Source organism: Bubalus kerabau, chromosome 19 (genome assembly GCF_029407905.1).
Source record: "Bubalus kerabau isolate K-KA32 ecotype Philippines breed swamp buffalo chromosome 19, PCC_UOA_SB_1v2, whole genome shotgun sequence".
Taxonomy (NCBI): Eukaryota; Metazoa; Chordata; class Mammalia; order Artiodactyla; family Bovidae; genus Bubalus; species Bubalus kerabau.
In genome coordinates, this window is record NC_073642.1 from 8,253,475 (window position 1) to 8,277,512 (window position 24,038).

Genomic DNA, 24,038 nt, shown 5'->3' on the forward strand with positions numbered 1-24,038 from the left:
ATTCAGATGCTTGTATCTTTCCTTTTCTCCTTTCCTTTTGGCTTCTCTTCTTTTCAGAGCTATTTGTAAGGCCTCCCCAGACAGCCATTTTGCTTTTTCGCGTTTCTTTTCCATGGGGATGTTCTTGATCCCTGTCTCCTGTACAATGTCACGAACCTCATTCCATAGTTCATCAGGCACTCTATCTATCAGATCTAGGCCTTTAAATCTATTTCTCACTTCCACTGTATAATCATAAGGGATTTGATTTAGGTCATACCTGAATGGTCTAGTGGTTTTCCCTACTTTCTCAATTTAAGTCTGAATTTGGTAATCAGGAGTTCATGATCTGAGCCACAGTCAGCTCCTGGTCTTGTCTTTGTTGACTGTATAGAGCTTCTCCATCTTTGGCTGCAAAGAATATAATCAATCTGATTTTGGTGTTGACCATCTGGTGATGTCCATGTATAGAGTCTTCTCTTGTGTTGTTGGAAGAGGGTGTTTGTTATGACCAGTGCATTTTCTTGGCAGAACTCTATTAGTCTTTGCCCTGCTTCATTCCATATTCCAAGGCCAAATTTGCCTGTTACTCCAGGTGTTTCTTGACTTCCTACTTTTGCATTCCAGTCCCCTATAATGAAAAGGACATTTTTTGTGGGTGTTAGTTCTAAAAGGTCTTGTAGGTCTTCAAAGATCCATCCAACATTAGAGTCCCTGCAAGTTACAACCTAGATGCTTCTTGGTCCAGGAACATATCCCTGACCTCCTCTGGTGTTGTCAGCCTCTTTACAACTATAGAAGGTATCCCAGTTCATAAGCTATTCAATGAACATTTTATTTCACTATGATCATCTGAACCACAGATCTGAAAAGTAACCCTATTAGTCATTTCCTTTGAAATTTACTGGAGGGCAAACTAGTTGTGAAAAGTATTCAAAGACTATGTTGACCTAGGGAAAAAAAAAAAAAGGCTGCCAGTTATTTCTCCAGAAATAAAAAATTAGGTTCATAAAGGGTCGGCAGAAAATTTCAATCTGGGGGTTTGAAACCGTGGTGAATGATATGCAAGACTCCACCTGGCCAGGGAAGGAAAATGCTTTTATAAAAGAGGACAGAATTTGAGAGAGCCAGAGTACACAAGGAGTCCATGACTTTTCACTGGCTAAGTTCTTACCAGGAATGAAGAGGAGTCTTTCTTCTTCCCATTGGGCTCCGCTGTCCTCCCAGGGCAGGAAAATTCCCAATTCTGGGCTCCTGACTCTATTTAATTGAGGTTTCTGTTTATTAATTTTTTTTTTATAATTGCTGCTGCTGCTGCTAAGTCACTTCAGTTGTGTCCGACTCTGTGCAACCCCATAGACGGCAGCCCACCAGGCTTCCATCCCTGGGATTCTCCAGGCAAGAACACTGGAGTGGGTTGCCATTTCCTTCTCCAATGCATGAAAGTGAAAAGTGAAAGTGAAGTCACTCAGTGGTGTCCAACTCTTAGCGACCCCATGGACTGCAGCCTACCAGGCTCCTCTGCCCATGGGATTTTCCAGGCAAGAGTACTGGAGTGGGTCCCCAGTGCCTTCTGCGATTTTCCCACTACCACCTTTAAATTAACATTTTTCTCATGTAAAAGTAATATATTTTTATAGAAGAAAATTTGGGAAATTTATAAAGTATAAATAAGACTAAAATAATTCAAAACTCCTTAGAAATAACTATTGCTAACATTTTAGTGACATTTAGATAGCTCTTTATGCATATGTTTACATGTAGATTAGATGCAAAATTTTCACATGCGTAAGATTATGGCTTAGCTGGTAAAGAATCCACCTGCAATGCAGGAGACCTGGGTTCAATCCTGGGATAGGAAGATCCCCTGGAGAAGAGAAAGGCTACCCACTCCAGTGTTCTGGCCTGGAGAATTCCAAGGACTGCGTAGATCATGGAGCAGAATCAGACATGACTGAGTGACTTTCACTTTCTTCAAGATTATATAAAGTGTTTTGTAATCTGCCTTTTTGCTGAATAATATATAGTTGGTATATTTCTATGATGATAAATACACATCAAAATTAACTTTAATGGGTACACAGCATTCCACAATGTAGATGTACTTACTATAACCCACTTAATAATCATCTACTGAGCTATTTTAAGTGCTTTATACTTTTTCACTATTACAAAGAATGCTTCAGTAAACATTCTTATATATAGTTCTTGTGCTGGAGTATTTCTCAAGATAAACTACTTAAAAGTGCAATTAGCAGAAACATGTATACATATATATGTATAATTCTGATATAGAAAAGCCTGTACCCAAATTACATTCTTCCCAACAGTTAATGAGAATGCTTTACACCCTCATCAAACTGGGAAATTTCTATAATTTCTCAGTGGATTGGTTATCAGCATCTTAGCATGCTTTCTGATTACTGTTGTTTTAATATTTTATATTTTTTAAACCAACACCTCCACAGTGCATACTATATGTCAGAGACTATTCTAGATGTTCTTTTTATTAATATCAACCACTTTAATTTAATCTTCATAGCAATGCAGTGAAGTGGGCACTGTTATTATCGTTAACTTGTTGTTTTTCAGTCACTAAGTCACGTCCAACTCGTTGCAACTCCATGGACTGCGGCACACCAGGCTTCTCTGTCCCTCACTGTTTTCTGGAGTTTGCTCATGCTGGTGTCCATTGAGTCGGTGATGCCATCCAACCATCTCATCCTCTGTCACCCCCTTCTCCTCCTGCCCTCAATCTTTCCCAGTAAGGTTCTTTTCCAATGAGTTGGCTATTTGCATCAAATAGCCAAAGTATTGGAGCTTCAGCTTCAGCAGCAGTCCTTTCAGTGAATATTCAGGGTTGATTTCCTTTAGGACTGACTGGTTTGATTTCCTTGCTATCCAAGGAACTCTCAAGAGTCTTCTCCAACACCACAGTTCAAAAGTATCAATTTTTTCCAGCTCTGAGCCTTCTTTATGGTTCAACTCTCACATCTGTACATGACTACTGGAAAAACCATAGCTTTGACTATATGGACCTTTGTTGGCAAAGTGATGTCTCTGCTTTTGAATACACTATCTAGGTTTGTCATAGGTTTTCTTTTAACATAGCTTTTTCTTTTCAAGATACCTTTTGTTAACTTACAGATGAGAAACTATCGAGTGACTTGAAGGTCCTACACCTAGTAAGTGATAGAGCCATGATTTCAATCTTCCTGATTATCCCAATGTCTCTCCTCTTAACCACTATGCCCTGCTGCTCCTTGGAGGAAAATAAGGCTTAGCTGCCTAAGAAATGAACCTGGGGAATAGGAGTCAGAAAGTCAAATCCATCTTTTATTTTCAGTATCTCCCATTTTAATTATTTAAAAAATAATTCCTTTGTTTTTAAGGGTATATCAAAGTCAGAAGAAATCAAAAGAAGCTCTGCCCCACTACCAAGAGGCTTTAGAATATACTGAGATCAGTAGAGGTGAAAAAAGTCTAGAGTGTGTACCAATACTGCAGGAGTTGGCAGCTGCAGAGCAAGCCCTGGGATTTCACGATGCATCCATCAACAACCTTTTACAGGTAAGCTGCAATGTCCTGGCCACCAAAGCTGTTCTGACCCACTGCTTCTCACAGATAAAAGTGGAATAGCAGCTCTGAGAATGTCTGGCTTAGTTATGTGCTCTAGATACATACAACACCGCCTGGAGTAAAAGTTCAACAAACATCTTCACATAGGTGCCCACGTGGGCAAGCATGGGATTACCAGTCCTCTGTTACCGTGCCTGCTCCACAAACAAGCCAGGACTTCCTGAAGGTGGCTTTCTCATGCGGGTGCATAATTTAAGTCTTGTTTCACAGACAAAGCTTTTTATACTTTAAAGCTTATCTATGTACAGATTATGTGACCAAAGGTATTAGGGTTATTTTCTACCACATTCTGCGACCTTTACCTGAAGTTACTTAGAACTGTCATCTGGTAGCTGCTGTTCCACTTTATCATTTTAAAAGATTCCTCTGTGAGTGCGTCAGTTAGGGTTCTCCAAAGCAGAACCAGTTGGATGTATACATAGAGAAAGAGAAGGATTTATTTAAGGAATTGGCTCACACAGTTGTGGGGGCTGACAAGTCTGAAATCCACAGGGTAGGTGGGCCAGCTGAAAACACAAGCAGAGTCTCTATGTCACAGTCCCCCTTCTTCACTGGAACCTCAGCCTTTTGTTCTTTATGAGGCCTACTCATATTGTTGAAGGTAATCTCCTTTATTCAAAGTCTACTGATCATAAATGTTAATCACAACTACAACGTACATTCAAAGCAACATTTAAACTAGTATTTGACCTAACAACGAGGCACTAGTATTTGACCTACCAACTGGACACCACCGCCTAGCCAAGCTGACACGTACAACTAACCATTACATCAGTTTGATGTTTTTATATGGTGTCATCTGCTAAAAGCACCTTTTAAATTGTTTTCTGAGAATTTTTCCCTATTAAAGTTGTAAAATATAGACTAACTCATTTTTTATTTCAAATCAGATATAATGATACAGTACTGAGAGTTCTTTATTGCTATTTCTTTACAAATTTGTATGACTATTTAGACTCCCATGCACAGTTTATTGGGAGAAGGCAATGGCACCCCACTCCAGTACTGTTGCCGGAAAATCCCATGGATGGAGAAGCCTGGTGGGCTGCAGTCCATGGGGTCGCTAAGAGTCAGACATGATCGAGTGACTTCACTTTCACTTTCCACCTTCATGCATTGGAGAAGGAAATGGCCACCCACTCCAGTGTTCTTGCCTGGAGAATCCTATGGACAGAGAAGCCTGGTAGGCTGCAGTCCATGGGGTCGCACAGAGTCGGACACGACTGAAGCGACTTGGCGGCAGCAGCTTGGCAGGCAGCACAATTTATTAGAGTGTGCCATTCTCTCACTTTCTCTGGATCATCTCCCTTAAATACTAATACCTATCCTATGATTTATTATTATCATTTTATAGATAAGTCAGTCAAGAATTAGGACAGTTGAGTGATATGCCCAGGAGTACACAGTCAATAAATGGCATAGCCCAGATTTAAACACACTGTTTTCTGAAAGGTAATTCTGGCTGGTATGTAGAGAGTAGACTGGGGAGGGTATGCCTGGAGTGGAAACAGACTGAAGTACTGAAGGTGAAGATGGAGGTGGCTTAAACCAGGATGATGTTAGTAAGGATGAAGGAGTTGGGTATGACAAAGATTTAGGAGGCAGAATTTATGAGATATAGAAATTGAAAGGATACAGGACAAAGAGGGAAGGGGAAGAGTCGAAGATGACTCCTGGGTTTCTAGTCTGGACACCTGAGAAGATGTGTGTGGGGGAGCAGGGGTGACAGGGATGACCAGATGAGCTCAGGTTTTGATGATGAGTCTGAGATGCCCTAAGGCATCCAAGCAGCAGCGACAGCTAGATAGTTATATAATCAGGACTAGAGTTGAGAAAATAGGTTAAAAAGTCCTCCCCTTGTACACAGTAATTGCCTTGGGAGAGAGTGAGATCACCCAGGGAGGCTTCATGGAGTGAGAAGGGAAAAGGACGACAGAGTCTTGAGGAATATTGGTATTCGTTGGTTGCATAAAGAAGGATAAATCGGTAAAGCGAAAAAGAAGAATTTGTCAGAAAAAACAGGAAGAAAAGTAAAGAAAGAGATATCCTCTTCCTTTTGCAACCGTTTGCTGCTCTGGAGGACACGGAGCTGTTGGAGGAAAAATGAGTTAATGTTTGTCAAGTGTTGAGCACCGTGCCTGCTGGTGCAATATGTGAATTTTGGGAACGTTCTCCCTCTTCTTTTCTTGTTTTTCTTTTTCTTTTATTGATGGCCTAGTTGAGGGAAGCCCTGGGCCACTAATGAGGACAGAATCCAGATTGTACTGTGAGTGAGGTGTGAGGAAGCAAAGGTAATACATGCCGATGCCTGCCTCAAAAAGTACCAAGAGGCAGGGAAGACCGACCCAGGCATGGGGCAGAGTACATGGAAAGTTCTGAGGGTAAGACAAGATTTGACACATTTGGGGGAACTGCGAGGAGTTCCTGATCCCTGGGCAATGGGTGTGGAAAGTCATGGTAAGGAATTCGAGCTTCACCCTAAGGGCAGTTAAGGGTTTTCAAGCAGGGAGAGGGACATCATCAGATTGTCTGTCTAGAAGGGTTGCTCTGCAGCATGGAGAATGGACTGGACGGCAGAGAGATAAGCAGGGAGGTGGCTCAGGAGATGGCTGCAGCAGGCCAGGTAGGGACGGTGACAGCCCGGACGCAGGGGGCGTCGTGAGAATGGAGCGACCTGGACGGAGCTGATACAGATGTACGGAGAGCAGAAATGACAGGCCTGGGAGGTGCACAGATGTGGGGTGGTGAAGGAGATGGGGGGGTCCAGCTTTAGACCAACGTTCTGTCTGTGGCTGGTCAGGACATTTACTATGCAAAAGAACACTGGTAGATTTGCAATTTTTTGTTAGTATCAATAATTCTGAATATTCTTATAAAAAACTTTTTTATTTCTTTAAGTTATGTGCTGATATAAATTACCAGAAGTTAAACTGCTGGTAGGTAAAGCATTAATATTTTATACTTCTTGATTTTTATTGACATTCTGCCAAAGGGTTGTTTTGATTTGCCTGGCCACCAGAAATTTGCTTTTCTTTGCTCTTAATTGAGCTACTTTTACACCATCTTTGTCAACTTTTTCAATACTATTTTACATAGCATTCAGAAAACTAAGATCATGGCATCTGGTCTTCTTGGCAAATAGATGGGGAATCAATGGAAATAGTGAGAGACTTTCTTTATTTGGGCTCTAAAATCACTGTAGTTGGTGACTGCAGCCATGAAATTAAAAGATGCTTGCTCCTTGGAAGAAAAGCTATGACCAACCTCAGTTCAGTTTCAGTTCAGTCGCTCAGTCGTGTCCGACTTTTTGTGACCCCATGAATCGCAGCACGCCAGGCCTCCCTGTCCATTACCTGGAGTTCACTCAGACTCACGTCCATCAAGTCAGTGATGCCATCCAGCCATCTCATCCTCTGTCGTCCCCTTCTCCTCCTGCCCCCAATCACTCCCAGCATCAGAGTCTTTTCCAATGAGTCAACTCTTTGCATCAGGTGGCCAAAGTACTGGAGTTTCAGCTTTAGCATCATTCCTTCCAAAGAAATCCCAGGGCTGATCTCCTTCAGAATGGACTGGTTGGATCTCCTTGCAGTCCAAGGGACTCTCAAGAGTCTTCTCCAACACCACAGTTCAAAAGCATTTTGATATTTGGCAAAACTAATACAGTTATGTAAAGTTTAAAAATAAAATAAAATTTAAACCACTTACTAATTAAAAAAAAAAAAAAAAAAAAGCATCAATTCTTCGGCACTCAGCCTTCTTCACAGTCCAACTCTCACATCCATACATGACCACAGGAAAAACCATAGCCTTGACTAGACAGACCTTTGTTGGCAAAGTAATGTCTCTGCTTTTGAATATGCTGTCTAGGTTGGTCATAACTTTCCTTCCAAGGAGTAAGTGTCTTTTAATTTCATGGCTGCAGTCACCATCTGCAGTGATTTTGGAGCCCAAAAAATAAAGTCTGACACTGTTTCCACTGTTTCCCCATCTAGACAGCATATTAAAAAGCAGAGACATTACTTTGCCAACAAAGGTCCGTCTAGTCAAAGCTATGGTTTTTCCAGTAGTCAAGTATGGATGTGAGAGCTGGACTATACAGAAAGCTGAGCACCGAAGAAATGATGCTTTTGAATTGTGGTGTTGGAGAAGACTCTTGAAAATCTCTTGGACAGCAAGGATCCAACCAGTCAATCCTAAAGGCAATCAGTCCTGAATATTCATTGGAAGGACTGATGCTATAGCTAAAATTCCAATACTTTGGCCACCAGATGCGAAGCACTGACTCATTGGAAAAGACCCTGATGCTGGAAAAGACTGAAAGCAGGATGAGAAGGAGATGACTGAGGATGAGATGGTTGGATGGCATCACCAACTCGATGGACATGAGTTTGAGCAAGCTTTGGGAGTTGGTGATGGACAGAGGAGCCTGGTGTGTTGCAATCCATGGGGTCACAAAGAGTCGGACACAACTGAGTGACTGAACTCCCATTTTACAAATTTTATTAATTTAAATTTTTTCCAAGTCCACATACCCTCAATGCTTCCTGACCATACCCTCCCTCAAAGATCTGCTGAGGACAGAGCTGCCCTCAAAGTCTCAGCACTGTCTTTGCTGCACCAATTCCTAAAGTTCAAAGCAAGAAATCAAGATATACTCAGAGTATTCCTGCAAGGGCCATCACCCCTTACAAAATTCACTAGAATAAAAAATGGCTTCTAAGACCCAGTAGTATGCATTGCAAAGATTTGAGCTTGGTTTACACATTCCCCAAACTTTGTTTCATAGGATACTAGAATCTCATGAGAGTTCACAGGTCTATCCAGAAAAGGTGAATTCAGGAATATTAAGATCAGTATGGGCCATATTCTGTTTTGTCAGTTAGCCCAATACTGTCCTTCTTGGCAATTTTTTCCTGCTCCAATAAAAATACAGTTCATGATCAAGTACTGCACTTAGTTGTCAAGGACTCTGGTCTTCTGTAATCTAAACAGTTTCTCAGCTTGTCATTGTCTCTTAATGACAATGAAATTTTTGAAGAATACAGGCCAGTTCTTTCATAGACTGTGCCTTAGTTTGGGTTTATCTGATGCTTCCTCCTGGCTAGATTCTGAGTGCAAGCCCAGCTAGAATGCTACCAAAGGACATTATATTTTCTTGGGGTATTGTATCTGGAGGCACATGAAATCCATCTGTCCTTCACTGGTGACTTTAATTTACCTGCCAGTGGTGTGGGTGCTACTTCACTGTATAATAACGATTTTTCTGTTTGCAGCCAATAACCATTCTGTAAAGAGACATTTTTAAGACTATGTAAATATTTTACTCCTCTTTGAAATGTCTCTCCAAGTTTAGCATACATTGATGAGTCTTTTGCAAGCTAGTCTTTACCATGATGATTGCAAATCAGTGATTTTTCGGTCTGTCCTTCTATGTACATTTATCAGTTGAAATGTCTCTCCCTCTTCTCACCAAGCTATCTACTTGTTGTGTGCATATTTGCTTTTTTCACCTAACAATACATCCTGAAAAATCACTTTATAATTCATTTAAATCTTCTTTATTTGTTATATAGATGGATAATACTCTATTTTATGTACATAATATAGTTTTTAAAATAGTTTATGTTTTGGCATTTAAGTTGTTGTTGTTTAGTAGCTAAGTCGTGTCTGACTCTCTGCGACCCCATGGACTGCAGCACACGAGACTTCCCTGTCCTTCACTTTGCTCTAACTCATGTTTATTGAGTCAGTGATCCCATCCAACCATTTCATTCTCTGCTGCTCCCTTCTCCTCCTGCCTTCAGTCTTTCCCAGCATCAGGATCTTTTCTAGTGAGTCAGCTCTTTGCATCAGGTGGCCAAAATATTGGAGCTTCAGCTTCAGCATCAGTCCTTCTAGTGAATGTTCAGGGTTGATTTCCTTTAGGATGGACTGGTTTGATCTCCCTGCTGTCCAAGGGACTCTCAAGAGCCTTCTCCAACACCACAGTTCAAAAGCATCAATTCTTTAGTGCTGAGCCTTTTTTATGGTCCAACTCTCACATCCGTACATGACTACTGGCATTAGGTTCAGTTCAGTCGCTCAGTCATGTCCAACTCTTTGCAACCTCATGAATCGCAGCACACCAGGCCTCCCTGTCCATCACCAACTCCCGGAGTTCACTCAGACTCATGTCTTTCGAGTCAGTGATGCCATCCAGCCATCTCATCCTCTGTCGTCCCCTTCTCCTCCTTCCCCGAATCCCTCCCAGAATCAGAGTCTTTTCCAATGAGTCAACTCTTCGCATGAGGTGGCCAAAGTACTGGAGTTTCAGCTTTAGCATCATTCCTTCCAAAGAAATCCCAGGACTGATCTCCTTTAGAATGGACTGGATGGATCTCCTTACAGTCCAAGGGACTCTCAAGAGTCTTCTCCAACACCACAGTTCAAAAGCATCAATTCTTTGGTGCTCAGCTTTCTGCACAGTCCAACTCTCACATCCATACATGACCACAGGAAAAACCATAGCCTTAACTAGATGGACCTTTGTTGGCAAAGTAATGTCTCTGCTTTTGAATATGCTATCTAGGTTGGTTATAACTTTTCTTCCAAGGAGTAAGAATCTTTTAATTTCATGGCTGCAGTCACCATCTGCAGTGATTTTGGAGCCCAAAAAATAAAGTCTGACACTGTTTCCACTGTTTCCCCATCTATTTCCCATGAAGTGATGGGACCAGATGCCATGATCTTCATTTTCTGAATGTTGAGCTTTAAACCAACTTTTTCACTCTCCTCTTTTACTTTCATCAAGAGGCTTTTTAGATCCTCTTCACTTTCTGCCATAAGCCTGGTGTCATCTGCATATCTGAGGTTATTGATATTTCTCCCGGCAATCTTGATTCCAGCTTGTTCTTCTTGAGCCCAGCGTTTCTCCTGATGTACTCTGCATAGAAGTTAAATAAGCAGGGTGACAATATACAGCCTTGACATACTCCTTTTCCTATTTGGAATCAGTCTCTTGTTCCATGTCCAGTTCTAACTGTTGCTTCCTGACCTGCATACAAATTTCTCAAGAGGCAGGTCAGGTGGTCTGGTATTCCCATCTCTTGAAGAATTTTCCACAGTTTATTGTGATCCACACAGTCAAAGGCTTTGGCATAGTCAATGGAGCAGAAATAGATGTTTTTCTGGAACTCTCTTGCTTTTTCCATGATCCAGCAGATGTTGGCAATTTGATCTCTGGTTCCTCTGCCTCTTCTAAAACCTTGAACATCTGGAAGTTCATGGTTCACGTATTGCTGAAGCCTGGCTTGGAGAATTTTGAGCATTACTTTACTAGCATGTGAGATGAGTGCAATTGTGTGGTAGTTTGAGCATTCTTTGGCATTGCCTTTCTTTGGGATTGAAATGAAAACTGACCTTTTCCAGTCCTATGGCCACTGCTGAGTTTTCCAAATTTGCTGGCATACTGAATGCAGCACTTTCACAGCATCATCTTTCAGGATTTGAAAGAGCTCAACTGGAATTCCATCACCTCCACTAGCTTTGTTCGTAGTGATGCTTTCTAAGGCCCACCTGACTTCACATTCCAGGATGTCTGGCTCTAGGTGAGCAATCACACCTTCGTGATTATCTGGGTCATGAAGATCTTTTTTTGTACAGTTTTTCTGTGTATTCCTGCCACCTCTTCTTAATATCTTCTGCTTCTGTTAGGTCCATACCATTTCTGTCCTTTATCGAGCCCATCTTTGCTTGAAATGTTCCCTTGGTATCTCTAATTTTCTTAAGAGATCTCTAGTCTTTCCCATTCTGTTGTTTTCCTCTGCTTCTTTGCACTGATCGCTGAGGAAGGCTTTCTTATCTCTTCTTGCTCTTCTTTGGAATATTTTTTGTACAACCATTACTACTATCTAATTCCAGAAATTTTTCACCACCTTAAAGAAACCTTATGCCCATTAGGAGTCATTCCTATTCCCTCCTCTTCCCACCCTCTGGCAACTACCATGTAATCTCTATCTCTGTGGATTTTTCTGTTTAGGACAGTTCATATAATATGTGGCCTTTTGTCTTTGACTTCTGTTATTTAGCATAATTTTTACAAGGTTCATTTGTGTTTAGCATGCATGTATCAGTACTTCATTTCCTATTTATGACTGAATAGTACGCCTTTTGTTTATATTCATCAGTTTACTGACATTTGGGTTGTTTCTACTTTATGGTTATTATGAATAATGTTGCTATTAACATTCATATATAAGGTTTTCAAGGATGTATATTTTCAGATCTCTTGTGTATAAGTCTAGGAGTGGAATTTTTGGATCATGTAGTAACTCAATATTTAGCTTTTTGAGGAATTGCCAAAGTATTTCCCAAAGTGACCTCAGCATTTTACATCTCCATGAGTAATGAATGAGTTTCACTTTCTCCACATCCTTACCGACCCTTTTAATTGTCTATTTTATTTTAAACATCCTAAAGAGTGTGGAATTGTATCTCACTGTAGTTCTGATTTGCATTTCTCTAATGACTAAAGATGTTCAGCATCTTTTTATCTGTTTACTTGACCTTTTGTTTATCTTCTTTGGAGGCATGCCTATTCAAATCCTTTATCCATTTTTAATATAGTTATTTGTCTTTTTATTGTTGACTTTAAGGGTTTTTTGTGTTCATTTCGAATTAAGTGTTTATATGATATGAAGCAAGGGTCTAACTTCATTCTTTTGTATGTGGATTCTCAGTTGTCCCAGAACCATTTATTAAAAGGACTATTCTTTCTTCATTGAATTACTTGGCACCCGTGTCCAAGTCAGTTGACCAAGAATGTAAGGATTTATGTCTAGTCTTTCAATTCTATTCCATTGAGCCATATGTCTATTCTTATGCCCATATCACAATCTCAGTTGTTGTTGTTTTGTAGTAAGTTTATGAATATTATTGGAGAAGGTAATGGCACCCCACTCCAGTGCTCTTGCCTGGAAAATCCCATGGACGGAGGAGCCTGGTGGGCTGCAGTCCATGGGGTCGCAAAGAGTCGGACACGACTGAGCGACTTCACTTTCACTTTTCACTTTCATGCATTGGAGAAGGAAATGGCAACCCACTCCAGTACTCTTGCCTGGAGAATCCCAGGGACGGGGGAGCCTGGTGGGCTGCCGTCTATGGGGTTGCACAGAGGCGGACACGACTGAAGCAACTTAGTAGTAGTAGTAGTATGGATGTTATGAAGAACACTACTATGAAGATTCAAGTACAAATTTTGTAGTAAGTTTTGAAATCCATTAAGTGTGACATCTCCAACTTGATTATTCTTTTTCAAGATTGCTTTGGCTATTCCGGGTCCCTTACATTTTCCTATGAATTTTAAGATAAACTTTTTCTTTCCAGTTTATGGAAAGAAAAAAAAAAAAAGGAAACAGCTGGGATTTTGATAGGATTACAGTGAATCTATATTGCAATTGTGAAGTATTGACAGCTTAACAGTATTAAGCCTTTCAATTTGTAAAATCCATAAATATCTCTTATTTATTTATGTCTTAATTTCTTTCAACCATGTTTTATAGTAACAGTTTTATACTTATTTTGGTAGATTTATTCTCAAGTATTTTGTGGTTTTTTATGTTATTACAAATGGAAGTATTTTCTTAATTTCCTTTTCTTTCTGTCCATGCCTGTGCATAGAAATACAAATTATTTTTTTAGTATGTTCACTTTGCATCCTGCAACCTTTCTAAACTTGCTTATTAGCTCTAATTTGTGTGTGTGTGTGTATTTATGGGTTTTTTTTTTTTTTGCCACACACAAGTTTTCTTAGCACTTTCAAGTTCTCAGTCTTTCCCTTTATTACATTTAGATTGACTCTGAGAAGAATCTCCCTTTATCTAGGATATGGAAGAATTCACTTCTCTTTTGGCTGTGCTGGGTCTTCACTGCACTGAGAGGGCTTTTCCAGTTGTGGTGCATGGGCTTCTCACTGCAGTGCAGGTTTCTGACGTTGCGGCACACAGGTTTCTCTAGTTATGGAGCACAGGCTTTAGATTGCACGGGCTCAGTAGTTGCCGTTCACGAGCTTAGGTGTCCTGCAGAATGCGGGTTCTTATTCCCTGATCACGGATTTAGCCCACAGCCCCTGCATTGAATGGCAGATGCTTAACCACTGGACAACCAGGGTAGTCCCCAGTTATTTTTATAATACTTGTAAAGTTTGATAGGTGACTTTTATTGTTGTTTATTCTTGAGGTTAATAAAGATTAGTGAGTGTTGAAATAAATACTTGCCTATGATCATTAAAAAGATAGCTTTATGAAGTCAAGGTAGCATTTGGATTTGAATTGACAGGTGAATAGATAAGTTGTGGTACATAAATACAATGGAATATTACTTGTCCATAAAAAGGAATGAATGTGTCAGTTGAACTGAGGTGGATGAACCTAGAGCCTGTTATACAGAGTGAATTAAGTCAGAAAGAGAAAAACAAATGTCATATATTAATGTACTTGTATGGAGAAGGCAATGGCACCCCACTCCAGTGCTCTTGCCTGGCAAATCCCATGGATGGAGGAGCCTGGTAGGCTATAGTCCATGGGGTCATAAGGAGTCGGACACGACTGAGCGACTTCACTTTCCCTTTTCACTTTCATGCATTGGAAAAGGAAATGGCAACCCACTCCAGTGTTCTTGCCTGGAGAATCCCAGGGACGGCGGAGCCTGGTGGGCTGCCGTCTATGGGGTCGCACAGAGTTGGACACGACTGAAGCGACTTAGCAGCAGCAGCAGCGTGGAATCTAGAAAAAGGTATTGATGAACCTATTTGCAGGACAATAGAGATGCAAATGTAGAGAACAGACTTGTGGGCACAGCAGGGGAAGGAGAAGGTGGGACAAACTGAGAGAGTAGCGCTGACATATTCATACTACCACCTGCAAAGCAGAGACTAGTGGGAAGTAGCCTTATAACACAGGGAGCCGAGCCCAGTGCTCCTGATGACCTAGAGGGGTGGGGTGGTGGTTGGGCTGGGAGGGACACTCAAGAAGGAGGTGATATATGTACACACACACACACATACACACTTATGGCTGATTTGTGCTGTTGTATGGCAGAAACCAACACAACAGTGTAAAGCAATTATCCTCCAATTAAAAATAATAATGAAAAGATGGCATTGAATTTGAAATCAGAAAGCCAGTCACTGGGTTGGAGTCCGACACTTCTGTTTACCAGTTGTTTAATAATACAAGTCATTTAGTCTTAAAAAAAAAAAAAAAACTATGAAAGACCCTATCCACTTCACAGAAAAGCTCAAAGATTCACAATGGAAAGTACTTTGTGAACCATTTGGCATGTTGCCAGTATGAGCTCCTTTTATTTATTAATAGTAATTGTTAAACATTTATCAAGACTCCCCTTTTCTTTAGCAACTTTACCTAAAATACAGAAAGGTACAGTGTGGCCACAGCTTTCCAAGGGAGCCCATGCCTAAAAGCCATTTATTAATTACACACAAAGAAAGGGGGTTTTGTTATTTCCCCTCTTATTTTTTCACTCTTCATTCCTTTGGAATGAGAGAAACAGCCAGGGAGAAAAGACCTTTTATTTTCTGTAGAATGTAGAAAAGTTCCAAAGTATTTTAGAACCTAGCCCATTAAAATGGAGAAGAATAAAGCCAGCCCCACAGAGCCATCACAGAGAGCTGATGAAAGGGCTGTCGCCAGCCGGCAGGTCCTCTGCAGCAGGGTTCTGTGAGGAAACCAAGCAAGCAGGACTGCTTCTGAAGCTCTTCAAGGCAGATTTTGGCACTAGAACCTTGTTTTCCTATCCAGGAGAAAAATTACGGAATTTCTTTTATGTGAGCAAGAACATGGCTGTGGGTGTGTGCTTTCAAGGGGTATAAATTAACACCACACTGGCTTGGACAACTTTTTCACATGTCTGACACTAAAATGGTATATCTCTCTTGTCAGTTTTCAGGGCAGCTCTGACACTCAGTAATCCCCAAATTTAGAGAACGGTCATTTGCAAAGTATGATGAAATAATTTATCAGTTTCTCTACCAACGACAGAAAGTCTGGGTTCAGGTTCCTGCTCTGGGTGAGTTATTGGCCTCAGTCAGGCCTTGCTGGTGGCTGATAGGTGCTCACTCGTGGCCCCTGGTTGTTGCTGCTGCTGCTGCTAAGTCACTTCAGTCGTGTCTGACTCTGTGCAACCCCAGAGATGGCAGCCCACCAGGCTCCCCCGTCCCTGGGATTCTCCAGGTAAGAACACTGGAGTGGGTTGCCATTTCCTTCTCCAATGCATGAAAGTGAAAAGGGAAAGTGAAGTCCCTCAGTCGTGTCCGACTCCTAGCGACCCCATGGACTGCAGCCTACCAGGCTCCTCCGTCCGTGCGATTTTCCAGGCAAGAGCACTGGAATGGGTTGCCATTGCCTTCTCCACATGGCCCCTAGTAGGTGCACACTATTTAGTAAATGGCAGCACTTCTTACTGGCTCTTGTTAATTGTGGTATATTTGCTATAAAGTGAAATTAATTTATTAGAAATAATCAGAGTACTATTTTTAATTTTCAAAATCTCTAACAACATCAGCCTATTTTTTTAAAAATTAGAGAAGTGTGCACGCATGCTCAGTAGTGTCTGACCCTTTGTGACCCCATGGACTATAGCCCTCCAGGCTCCTCTGTCCATGGGATTCTCCAGGTAAGGACACTGGCGTGGGTTGCCATTTCCTCCTCCAGGGGATCATCCTGATTCAGTGACCAAATCCCAGTCTCTTGAGTCTCCTGCATTGGCAAGTGGATTCTTTACTATTGTGCCACCCAGGAAGCCACAAAATTAGAAAAGTGGCAGAATGCAATTATGATTTCAGACATTATAAACCTTTTCTAAGAATGATGTAAATCCAGGAGCCATACTGCTGCTTTTGAAAAAGCAGCTATTTTTAATTAAAATGATAATGCTTTTTACCAAAAAAAAAAAAGCCATACAGAAAAATACAGAGAAATGAGCTACAAACCATCTCAGCCTGCCGCATCCCAGAAGTAGCCAGTGGTGACGCTTCTTGAGCATTTTTCCTCTGCCTGTGTGCAGATGGGTATAGACTGAGAGACAGAGAAAGGGAGAAAAAAAGATTGATAAACGGTGACAGCATAAAAATGAAAAACTTCTCTGTGACAACATACCATAAAGTTGAGAAATAAATGTCAATGAAGGGAAAATATAGAAAGAGTTCTTATAAAATTCAAATGAAAAAAACAACTCGATAGAAATATGGACAAAAGACAGAGACATTTTACTGAAGAGGGAATACCAATGGCTGATAACCATCCAAAAATAATCCCCAGCCTCACTTGTTATTAAAGAAATGCAACTTAACCAAGGAGATGCCAAGGAAGTTTGGTGACACCGCATGATGGCGGGGGTGGGGGAAGCAGGCATACCTGGGCACTGCCGTGAGCACTGGGTATCAACACCATTTGCGGGGAAAGCAATTGACATTCCGTCTCCAGTTTTATAATACCCTGACCCTTTGACCCAGTGATTTCCCTTCTATAAACTTACGTAACAGACAGAATCACACAAGTTTACAAAGAAACAGGGTCAGTGACAATAGTAAAAAATAAGAAATGCCCTTAAAATCCATTAGCAGGAAATTGATTATGAAGCTACAATCTGTCCATGGGATGGGATACTATAGAGCCAGTAAACAGAATGAGATGGATGTCTGTGTTCTGACATGAAAGGTGTCCAAAGTGTATTCTTAATTTAAAAAGGTCAGATGTGAACCAGATTGTCCTTTCAGTCAATGACCATATTAAACACTACAATATGCTGGACACAGTGTTAGGTCTGGGACTGTGATGGAAGGTTCAGTTGTCAGAGGTCTTGCACTCAAGAAGCAGCCTAGTGAGTGAGATAGGCCTTAGTGAAGAATCACACAGGTGAATGTAAACGTACCGACGTGAAGGCGCCACAAGGAGAGGTACCAGATGCTGCGAGAGCTCCGTGCGGCAGCCCGACCCGACGTGGGATCTGAGAATGAGACACCCCAAAGGGTGAGGAGAGGGGCCACCGTGGTTAGAGCCCCGAGTGGGGGGCCGAAGAGGAAGCTGAGCCGAGAGGGAGGTGGGGCTAGGCTCTGATCGTGCGTGTGTGTGTGTCTGTGTGTGTGTGCACATCAGAATTTCTGAAAAGATACCCAGGAAACTGTTGGTAGTGAGTAAGCTATTAAAAATCAGACTGGAATGGTACTGGCACAAAGACAGAAATATTGATCAATGGAACAAAATAGAAAGCCCAGAGATAAATCCACGCACATATGGACACCTTATCTTTGACAAAGGAGGCAAGACTATACAATGGGTTAAAGACAATCTCTTTAACAAGTGGTGCTGGGAAAACTGGTCAACCACTTGTAAAAGAATGAAACTAGAACACTTTCTAACACCATACACAAAAATAAGCTCAAAATGGATTAAAGATCTCAATGTAAGACCAGAAACTATAAAACTCCTAGAGGAGAACATAGGCAAAACACTCTCCGACATACATCACAGCAGGATCCTCTATGACCCACCTCCCAGAATATTGGAAATAAAAGAAAAAATAAACAAATGGGACCTAATTAAACTTAAAAGCTTCCGCACAACAAAGGAAACTATTAGCAAGGTGAAAAGGCAGCCTTCAGAATGGGAGAAAATAATAGCAAATGAAGCAACTGACAAACAACTAATCTCAAAAATATACAAGCAACTCCTACAGCTCAACTCCAGAAAAATAAATGACCCAATCAAAAATTGGGCCAAAGAACTAAATAGACATTTCTCCAAAGAAGACATACAGATAGCTAACACACACATGAAAAGATGCTCAACATCACTCATTATCAGAGAAATGCAAATCAAAACCACTATGAGGTACCATTTCACGCCAGTCAGAATGGCTGTGATCCAAAAGTCTACAAGCAATAAATGCTGGAGAGGGTGTGGAGAAAAGAGAACCCTCTTGCACTGTTGGTGGGAATGCAAACTAGTACAGCCACTATGGAGAACAGTGTGGAGATTCCTTAAAAAACTGGAAATAGAACTGCCTTATGATCCAGCAATCCCACTGCTGGGCATACACACTGAGGAAACCAGAAGGGAAAGAGACACGTGTACCCCAATGTTCATCGCAGCACTGTTTATAATAGCTAGGACATGGAAGCAACCTAGATGCCCATCAGCAGATGAATGGATAAGCAAGCTGTGGTACATATACACAATGGAGTATTACTCAGCCATTAAAAAGAATACATTTGAATCAGTTCTAATGAGGTGGATGAAACTGGAACCTATTATACAGAGTGAAGTAAGCCAGAAAGAAAAACACCAATACAGTATACTAACGCATATATATGGAATTTAGAAAGATGGTAACAATAACCCTGTGTACGAGACAGCAAAAGAGACACTGATGTATAGATCAGTCTTATGGACTCTGTGGGAGAGGGAGAGGGTGGGAAGATTTGGGAGAATGGCATTGAAACATGTATAATATCATGTATGAAACGAGTCGCCAGTCCAGGTTCGATGCACGATACTGGATGCTTGGGGCTGGTGCACTGGGACGACCCAGAGGGAGGGTGTGGGGAGGGAGGAGGGAGGAGGGTTCAGGATGGGGAACACAGGTATACCTGTGGCGGATTCATTTCGATATTTGGCAAAACTAATACAATATTGTAAAGTTTAAAAATAAAATTAAATTTAAAAAAAAAACAAAACAAATAAAAATAAAAATCAGACTGGAAATGGGGAGAAGGGAGGGTGAGGCTTATAGACACGAAGGAAAGGACATTTAAATTTGTAATTGTTTATTCTTTCCTACCACTTAGGATTTTTAAAAAATTATATGTAGGTACTACTCTTATAATTTAAAAATCTAGTTAAGTTTTAAGAAGACACACACAACCAAAAGGAAAAAAACTAAGGCCCCAACATGTCTATTTTGGTGCTAACTCTTACAGTGAGTAGGGCCTGTTCTTCCCAGCCTTTTGGAGGAGCTAAAATTGACAACTGGAAAGCTGCCACAGAGCCTTTCTCTGACTATTAAAAGAAACTGGCTCAGTCCGGGGCTCTCAGAAATCAGTTTTTGAATGCCCTCTGCACCCGGTCACTCCTTTTATCTACTTTCCTGCAGGGATTCCCAGCTCCATGTCTTTTTTTTAGCCAAAGCCCTCCAGCAGCCTCCATACATACCCTGTGGTGTGTGTGGCCATGGAAGACCTCCCTACTGGGCAGAGATGGGAGAGGAAAGGAAGTGGCACCCTTGGACTGCACCATGACCCAGTCTTGCACAAGGATATGGATGAAGCAGGGGATGGCCAGCTCTGGCAGAGCAGAGAGAGAAAGCTATGCACTTTCACAGCTGATCAGTTATAAAAGCAGCAGCAAGCTCACACTTCATGGTGACAAGCGGACTTGAGCTTCTGTTGAATTAAGGTGCAGATCTGAATCAAAGCATAAACGGAGACACTTGATAGAAGGCACTGTAACGTCTGCTCCATCCACTGTCCACTGCCTGACCCCTGCAGGTGTCCCTCTTCAGTTACCGCTCAGAATTCCGTATGCTGGCAGCTCACTCGTCCGCCAGTCAGTCTATTCAGTTCTGGGCTGAGTCTACTCTTTAGCAACTCTTCTCTGACTCTTCGTAGTTCTTCATTATGTTGACTTGAAAATTACCTTTCTGTGACTTCTGCCCTCTTGATGACCAGGTGTTAGATGAGCAAAAGGTGCAATTTGAAATCCCAGGCCCTAGTTTGAACCCCTGTTCTGTCATCAGCCAACTCTGTGACCTTCAGACAGTCGTTTATTGTCCTCGAGACTTCCTTTTCACATCCTTAAATTAGGCAGCCAGCACCGCTCTCACTGGTCATTTTGAGATTAAGTGGAGCCAGTGTCTCGGTGTTAGCTCCCTCAGGCCCCCCGTCCAGCCCTCAGCTGCACTGAGAGATCCTGGCAATTACTGTTTTCCTCTCCGTGGGAGTTCTCATCTCCAGGGTAAAGAGATCCAGTTTAAGTCCACAAATGTACTTTGAGCTACTCGAGTGCTCTTCACTTTGCTGTGGGAGAGATTTCCCTCTGAGTCATGGATTCCCCGAATTATTATCAAAAGGAGAAAAGAAGAAATCTCTCTCCCTCCTCCACAGGAATTGGAGTTCCACACTCAGAATGAACCCGGTGTTTTAAATTGAATATTCATATGATGGGGTCTGCCTGCATAAACAGAAACATCCTTTTTACTAGTCATCAAGTTTTCTCTTCAAAAACTATCACATTTTCCAAATCCGCGGGGATAGGCCCAGTTAGATAAGAGTCTGCCAGCCCTGGCTCTGGCTGTGTCTATTGACAGCTGATTGGCGCTGAGGAACCGGCGGTTTCCCCAGAAACACACAGGAGGACTGCGGTGCAACAGCTGCTCCGTACCTTGCCAGGGGAGGCGGTTGGTCTCGTGAATGAGTTTTTTCAACTAACGACCTTGCTCCATACGGGACATTAAAGATGTTTTTGTTTTTAAGCCCAGGACGACATGCTAGAAGCTGAAAAGATTTAAGAATATTAAATATTCCTCCTCAGCCTCAAGATGACAGTTGATAAATACGTAACCATAAGAGATCAAAAACATCAAAGGACAGGAGGAGATGTGCAAGCCCTGCTGTGCTTAATAAAATACGAGGACGACAGAGCGTAGTCAAGCCACAAATCCCCAGCAGGGCCAGTACCCGGGCGTCTGTATAAAGCCAGAGTGGCAAGCAGGACTCCTGTAACTCTGTTCACGCTAACATTTGTCCTCACATGCTCCAGATGTATGTAACAGGGGTATTTATATTATCTTAGCAAACAAAGTGTTGCTCCAGAATTGTGAACAGTGGCTTAGTTTGGAAAGATTGGGTGATCTAATCATGAGCTCTGTCAACTTCCTCTGTGCTCGCTGTCTCAGGAGGCCTCCTGCCTGGTGTGGTACCGTGCTTATCAAACTGTTACCCCAACATTCATGCTCCAAGGAGGGTCTTTTGGGGGCGGCTGGATGGAAGCAACTGGGTGGGCTTGCAGACCCTCTCCACCTGCTTCAGTGAGAACAGCTCCACTCTTACCTGACTTGTATATTACAAAACCATGGACGATTCTGTCCAGGCTAAAAGGCATTCTTTTGCTTTTAAATCAGAAACTTGAAAAGCAGTGGCATCATGATGTTTGAATCCTTGTGTAAGTTGCTTTTCTACTCAATGATGTGTTTTTGAAATATAACCATGTTATAACCACATAGAGTTCAATCGTTGTATGAATAAACCTCATAATATTCATTCCCCTGATGATTGGTATTTAGATGGTTCCCCATCCTTCACCATCTCAAAATATTTCTTCAGTGGAGTTGAGGGCATTTTCCGTATAGGCACTGATGGACGGTGCCCTCTAAGCTAGACCAGAAGGGAAGGGACAGTGGGTGGATAGTGAGATGTGGAGAGTGGACAGAAGATAAGAAGCCGCATAGATGTGATAAAGTCAGGATGCCCCAACAGTCAAACAGGTTCTGTGAACTGTGGGATCCAGAGTTAGCGCAGATCATGGGGGACTGGGTGGCTGAGGATGGGGAGGAGAATGAGCCTGTCAAAGCCCCAGAGGCCAAGGTGTTAGCTGGGTCATTCACTGGGCGTTTTAGTTTGCTCTGTCAGCTCCACCCTGAACCCCTCTCTGTGCCCACTACGCACTGTGTCTGTGGGCCGCCTTGCCCTCTGCCTGGGGCTCACGCAGCCTTGACCTTGGAAGAAGAGAGCACAGTGCAGTGAGCTTCGTCCCTCCACCGAAGGCCACGGCTGCCTCCCCTATAACTCATCGTTCCAGTCCCAGCAAGCGCTCCCTCCCGTGCTTTCCCTCTGAAGGTAAAACAGCCTGTTTGGGCTCCTCTACTCTCTTCCTTAGGTTTCCTCCATGCAAAGGGTCATTCTATTGACTTCTTTCCTTTATTCATCTGTTAAACTGAACTATTCCTTTCTTGCCCAATAGCTGCAGACCAGTCTTATGGAGATCCTTGAAAATGATGACGGGAGGAAGGGTGGAGAGGAAGGTAGTGAGCCAGAACCCTGGTGAGGGGCAGTGTCTGAGTTTAGGTCGAGTCAAACTGGCCCACATTTTTGTTGTTCATCTGTAAGTGCACTTAAAACCAAAAGCTCTACCTAATTTTTGTGTGAATTCCTAGTGTCTGAGTAATATGTGGCATGCAAAAAGCATTTTATAATTAAGATGAATTGAATAGCACTGAATTAAATTAAGCTGAATTGTTCTGAATAAATGAGATACTAATGTGGCACATTTTAAACATCATAGGTTCCCTTCTCCACTTCCCTCGCCCCCTACTCCAGCATATGGCTTTTAGAAGCTTCATGAACATCAAATAACAAATTAGATCAGACACTGAGTTTCCGAAGTAAATAATGAATACTAGATGTTCACTTATGTTAGCGTCTTATACAGAAAAACATTGAAGTTATGAAGATTTTGTGATACATTCAGACCCCTGTTAAGATTTCAGGATCCTCTTTCTTAATACTGTGAACATTTTTACTCATGGAAAACTTTGCATCCTATTTCCAAGACAAAAAGCAACTTAGCTCTCAGAACATGTTAATTATTCATTTGAAAGTAATTTTGATAGACTCACATCTTTTGCATTGACTTGAATTATAATACCGAGTAGAAACAAAAGATGAAATCTTTTTTAATTCGAATTTGAGCTTTGGTCAATCTAAAATATTGTGTGTAAAAGGTCTTTGTGACAATAAGAGTTAAATCTCTTCTGGCATCAGAAGGTGCTCTCCTCACCCTCTGGATCATAGAGATCATAAACGCGGGGACAAGACAAAGTAAACATGATCTATTAATATTTGCATTGAGGGCAGGGCAAGCTTTTTCTCGTTTATTTTTTTTTTATTTCCTGAGCACTGAACATTTGATTCCTCACTCTGTCCCTGTAGCTCCAGTTTGAAAAGCATTTCCAGTCAGAACTTCAGGCCAACATGAGGATAATGACTAATTATGGTTTGCCAAAATCACACTTTCAGTTTATTTATATCCTGTAATTTAAGAAGTCATTTTAAAACAAAAGCTATTGTTAGTATTTACAAATATGAAATGCTGATTCTTCTAACATAGCAATAAAAGTTATTACTGAGAATCTTGATTTGGAGTAGCCTCATCATAAGAAGTCTAGATCTAGTAACTCAGTAGGTTTTAACATATGATAAATGAGATGACAGTCTAGAGTCTACCCTGACTATCATCTCAGAAATGCATTTAGCTGGTAGTCAGAGGAGCAAGTCTCTCTGGCTTTGCTTTCTCACTGCTGTCTCTGCACTAGAAGATTCTAGCGCTCTGGCTTTATGTAATCTAAGATTTAGGCTGTACTTTAATGCTCTT

The 24,038-nt window shown here is 41.6% G+C and overlaps 1 protein-coding gene across 4 annotated transcripts in view; it reads left to right on the forward strand.

The window, feature by feature from the left end:
- TTC23 (tetratricopeptide repeat domain 23) overlaps positions 1-24,038 on the forward strand; it is a 163,228-nt gene that overhangs the window by 102,493 nt on the left and 36,697 nt on the right. For all 4 annotated transcript variants that reach the window (XM_055556512.1, XM_055556514.1, XM_055556515.1 and 1 more), the window contains one exon: positions 3,372-3,549. In XM_055556512.1, the coding sequence (XP_055412487.1) occupies positions 3,372-3,549 (178 nt within the window). The remainder of the gene's footprint in view (positions 1-3,371; positions 3,550-24,038) is intronic.